Here is a 4,790-nt window from a genome sequence, read left to right as displayed (position 1 = left end):
GACGAGTTGTAGTAGGTGTGGAAGGAGGCGTTGCCCTGAAGATGATGTTAGGAGGTGCCTTCTCCTGGAGCCAAGAAAAGCACGTCGGAAAGACTTACAATCTCAATGGTGAAGACGGAGGGGTTAGGAACGTCAACCCAGCCGAAGAAGTTGTCGCCGTTGTCGTCGTGGGTAATGTTGACGCGGTTCGAGGTGACGGCAAGACCCTTGAAGTGGTTCAGGCCTACGTTCTGTCAGTATTTTTCTCCGATCCCAGAAAAACAGCAGGGCCAGGCGTAACGTACCAGTGAGCTCCATGGTCTTCTTGAAGGTGACGCCGTACTTCCTGGAGATGCCGTTGACCTTGACGTGGGTCTTGCCCTCAACGGTGACGCGGAGGGTCTCGTTGCCGAGCAGCCAGGTGTTGAAGGTGGTGAAGGCATCCATGTCGGGAATCGTGACCTCCTGGGTGGTGTTGACGGTCTGGATCTTGACGGACTCGGTCTCGGGGAAATCGAGGTGGACAAAGGGGATGTGCGACTCAATGTCCTCGAGGTACATGACGGCGGCGAAGGGGGCGATCTTGGCCTTGACACCGCCCTTGGAGCGGATGGTCGAGTTGATGGCCATGTTGAACTTGTCCTCCTCGGTCTTGGTGACAATGATGCCATCAACAGTGAGCTCAGCGTGGTCCAGCTTGCTCTGGGCGATCTTGGGAATGGCCACGAAGATGCTGTGACAGGGTCAGCAATGGAGCTAAGCGAGGCGCGGCAGAACAGGTAGCCCGTCTTACATCAAGCAGACGGCGAGGACAACAATGGCGATGAAGGCCAGGAGGTAAATCCACCAGAACTTGGCGCAGTGTCGCATGCACGACTTGCGCTTGCCACGCTTCTCAATGGGCTGCTCATGCTGAGCCATCTGAACCTTGTCCGACATTGTGTGTGAGTTTCGACGATGAGACAGCTGGCCTTGATGTGTATGTGTGTGTGAGTATGTGCTGACGTTGTCGTGAATATTGATACAGCAGGACTCGCGTCTCTTACTCGCAGATGGAAGCCCCAGTGAAGGAAAAACGGACGACAAGGGAGGAAGGGGAAGAGCGAGATGAGAGGGGGTGGGACCTTGGGGGACTTTAATATCTAGATGGCAATAACAGGATGGGTATGCACTGCGAGGAGATTTCAGAGATCCATCCGGGGTAGGACGGGGATGCGTCTGGGGCGCCTGGCTGGATTTGTGTTGTATGGGCCTGCTTGCCTACCAAATCAGAAGAAAAGAAAGGCACGAGCTTCTTGTTGTCAGGCCTCTGGTACGTTCCTTCACTGTAAGGGTACAACGTAGCAGGTGAAAGTGCAAGGGCCGCGTTGGTAGTGCGTAGTAGCTTTGTGATCGCCACATGCTCCTGGGCTTCTGTGAAGTGGAATGGGGGGGGGAGACAAGCACGACACATGCCTAGTTCTTTTTTTTCGCCTACTTTTTTCGTCTGGTGTCTCGTGTCTTAGATGGCGTCCGCTGTCCCGACTATACCAGCGCGCGCCAACACACGGTCGAAAAGGAGCGACAGGAGGAGGCGCCTGGCCCCATTCTGCCCGTGTCGTTCGCACTCATCTTCGCATTGGGCAAGGTCGTCGACCAACTGCCATCCACTCACGAGACAGGGCCGGGAATGGGTTTCCCGATTGGGCAGCACACCGAACCTGCTCGACACCATCTTCAAGCAATCCCCCCGCATTATTGCCTGCGCAAAGGTCCAGGGTGGCAGGGAACGTCCGCCGAGACCCCTGTCACTTTACAGACGGCGCAGACGACGCAGGGGGGGCCAGTTGCGCACAGAAGCTGTCTGTCAGTGCTGGCTGTATTGACTAAGTAGTCCCTCGGCATCTCGTGAAGAAGCACATGATAATTTTGCATGCCGACAGATGTCTGTGGCGTTCCTTTGACGCTGCTCTGTTGATCCCAAGTTTAGACATTGTGTCGGTGAGGGGGTGGTTGTCCGTCAGAATGGGAGGAAGGAGGGGCAACACAACGGCAAAGATGGCCGCCCTCAACAATGGCCCGGCCAGACTGCCCTGACTGGGGACTGTGGACACCATGGTTCCTTTCTTGTTGGGTTGAAGGGCCCATCCAGAGCCCACTCGACTGTGTGCATGGACAGTAATGTGTCCTGGGTAAAGCGGATTCTGATCCCGAAGAGCGCAGAACCGAAGAGGATCGTGGGTCTCACGATGGAGTCGCAATGAGAAACCTGAAGGGGGGAGGATAGCAGGGGGGGGGGGCAGAAATGGGTCGGACAGGGCAAGGCACCAGATCCGGGAGACGCGACTTGCGCACTGCGCGCGCTGCGAGCGACGGGCCAGAGGGTGGCACGAGATCTGAATGCGCGGACAGGTCGACCAGGCAAAAAGGCAGTAGGCCTGAGGGCAAATCAGGGCCAGGCGGTGGAGTTCGGAGATGAGGCATTGGACGAAATTCGAGATTGGCTACGGTTTGGATCGGGCCTATCGTGGTCTCGGAGTCTGGCCAAAGACAGGTAGAGGAGGGCCTCACGAGTAAGGTGCCTGGGCGAACTAGGTCCCTAACGTTGTACTTAGTACTACTGTAGTACTTGTTAGTCTAGCGGGATGGCACAGACTGGGACACGCCGGTGACGGCGCCGTGGCGGACAGTCAGAGGCAAAAATCGAAGCAGACAAGAGTAGAACGAGAGGCGCGAGAAAAGGGCAGGGGAAGGATTCGAATGGAACGATGGAAGGGCGGAACGGGTAGTGGGCTTTGCGTGGCTCCTCAACACTGGGCGGTCCACTGGTTAGCGCATCTCGCCTCAGACAAGTCAGACAAGGGGCAGGAGAGCGCCCAGCAATTGGTCTTGCTACTTTGCATGGCACATGGGGAAGGTGCCGCACACCCGCTGCGGGGAGACCAGCCGGGAAAGAAGGCTCGACCAACGGGCAGCAGGCAATGGGCAGTAGCGACAGCAGCGACAGCAGCAGGTGTCGCCTGCACATCTTGGATCTTCTGCCCTGTACTTGGCGAAACGGGCCAGGTGCACCCTGAGTGGAGCTCCTTGTTGCTGTTAGGCCCTTCCTCCATTTACCTTAGTTGCTTACCTTAGCTACCTTATCTTCCTACAATTGGGTACCTCCACCCCCCCTTTCTCCTGCCCCTCCTGCCCGCCGCCGCCCCTCTTCCCTGCTTGAGGCCCTACGCCCTGCAGCGCCCCCGAACACTCTTGCCTGCGGGTCAGAGGTTGCCCGTTCTGGTGGGTGGCATTACACATCGGCGCCTCCCATCGTGAATGCTCTCCCCCCCAAACATGGGTCAAGCAGCCAATATCTCACTTCCACTTTGCTTGGCTCGACACGACCAAACTTAATCCGTCTTGCCCTGTCTTCGACATGTGACAAGTACTCAGCCTTCGCCCGCCCGTGGTTCAGCTGCTCGATCCGCCATCCTGTTCGTCTTGGCTGCCCTCGTTCTCGACCTCTGTCAACGCCAGACGAGTCAGTGATCCGTCGACACGCACCCACGGGAGCAACAACGCACGTGAAGCACGAGACCATTTACCACACGCATCTTCTTACCTGATCCGATCTCGTCAACCAAAATAATGAAAGCCACTCGTCGACTACTACTGACTGTGCTTCCTTGGGAGGCCTTTGGGGCTCGCCCTCGCCTCGAATCCCTATGGCGTACCCATCGGCAGCGTTCATGCCAGCGAACCCCGACGCTTCCCCCGCGTTGATCTTGCCGGCCGCTTGCTGGCCCCCGACGCCTGGCCTGTCCTTGGCCCATTCCGCGAGTTGCGCCTTGCTCATCCCCGTGTACTTGGCCACGTCCGCCTCGGAAATTTCGCCTCCCTTCTTGCGGTCCTTGAACCGCTGGTACAGGGACTTCTTTGGCTCAGCGCCATCAATGTGGTTGTGGTTGTCGTCTCTGCCGAACATGATTTTGTATCTCAGATGCGCCTTGGGGTGAATTGAGGTAACGTTTGCAGTCTTCAAGTGGACGATCGAGTGGTCTCGCGGACTCGGTGCCTGGGGAGAGAGCATGTTTATTAATATGCAGCTCCCAGTCTTTGAGTGCTGACGTTCCTGCCGTCAGCTGCGGCTGCGATCAGGTTGTGTGACGTCGGGCTGCCGCGCCTTTGAGGCACCGCCAGCGAACACAGCCTAGCGGCAACCGCGATTTAGGCGCACTACTTGGTGACAAAAACGGTGGTGATGCTGTGAGGTGATCCTAGGCTGGGCGATCGAGACGATCTTTGCCAGAGGATTGTCTGGTGGTCAGCACTATCTTTTGTCTTGCGTCACACTCAATTGAATGAAGGCCTCAACACGCAGGATGAGGCTGGCGTGCCTGGGCTGTGCAGTCTGATGCTGTCACTGGGCTGGTTCCGAAAACTTCATCGATCGTGAGTGCTCTCAACAACAACAAACAACCTGTTAACACAGATGATTATTGGTCAACTGTTTCAGACAGTCCATTGACTCGTCGCACCTGTCCGGTATTTTGTTACACTTTTAGGGTCTGCACGGACAAGGCGAGTCAGCCCTCCACGATCACACGAGACCAAGGGCGTGAGGTCTATTCGGATAGATGGCTGGAGAGATGCGGCATGGAATGGGCATGGTCGCTGCCGCTGACCAAGATACGGGGCCGATACACGAACAGGCAGCGGAGGCGTGCAGACTTGGTTTCAAACTCAAGCCATGAGAGTGCCAAACGAACATGGAAAACGGCAAATGGAATTTTGGTTCAATACAAGATCTAAAGCTTCGACTTTGTCCACAGGCCGCCCTTGTCGAGCCC

General features: G+C 56.7%; 2 protein-coding genes across 2 annotated transcripts in view; both read right to left on the bottom strand.

Annotated features, from left to right (window-relative positions):
- The window catches only part of VDBG_04812 (conserved hypothetical protein), a gene marked incomplete at both ends in the record, with an annotated part of 1,304 nt that extends 386 nt beyond the window's left edge, over positions 1 to 918 (bottom strand). The window contains 4 exons of the mRNA XM_003005160.1: positions 4 to 35; positions 99 to 223; positions 285 to 712; positions 773 to 918. Of these exons, the coding sequence (XP_003005206.1) occupies positions 4 to 35; positions 99 to 223; positions 285 to 712; positions 773 to 918 (731 nt within the window). The remainder of the gene's footprint in view (positions 1 to 3; positions 36 to 98; positions 224 to 284; positions 713 to 772) is intronic.
- A 2,471-nt stretch (positions 919 to 3,389) lies between these two features.
- VDBG_04811 (conserved hypothetical protein) lies at positions 3,390 to 3,925 on the bottom strand (the record flags this gene model as incomplete). The annotated part of the gene is made up of 2 exons (XM_003005159.1): positions 3,390 to 3,464; positions 3,563 to 3,925. The coding sequence occupies 2 exons, from the start codon at positions 3,923 to 3,925 to the stop codon at positions 3,390 to 3,392; spliced, it is 438 nt and encodes a 145-aa protein (XP_003005205.1).
- Positions 3,926 to 4,790: the final 865 nt, after the last annotated feature.

Source organism: Verticillium alfalfae, genomic scaffold (genome assembly GCF_000150825.1).
Source record: "Verticillium alfalfae VaMs.102 supercont1.5 genomic scaffold, whole genome shotgun sequence".
Classification (NCBI taxonomy): domain Eukaryota; kingdom Fungi; phylum Ascomycota; class Sordariomycetes; order Glomerellales; family Plectosphaerellaceae; genus Verticillium; species Verticillium alfalfae.
This window is presented reverse-complemented; position numbering and strand designations above follow the sequence as displayed.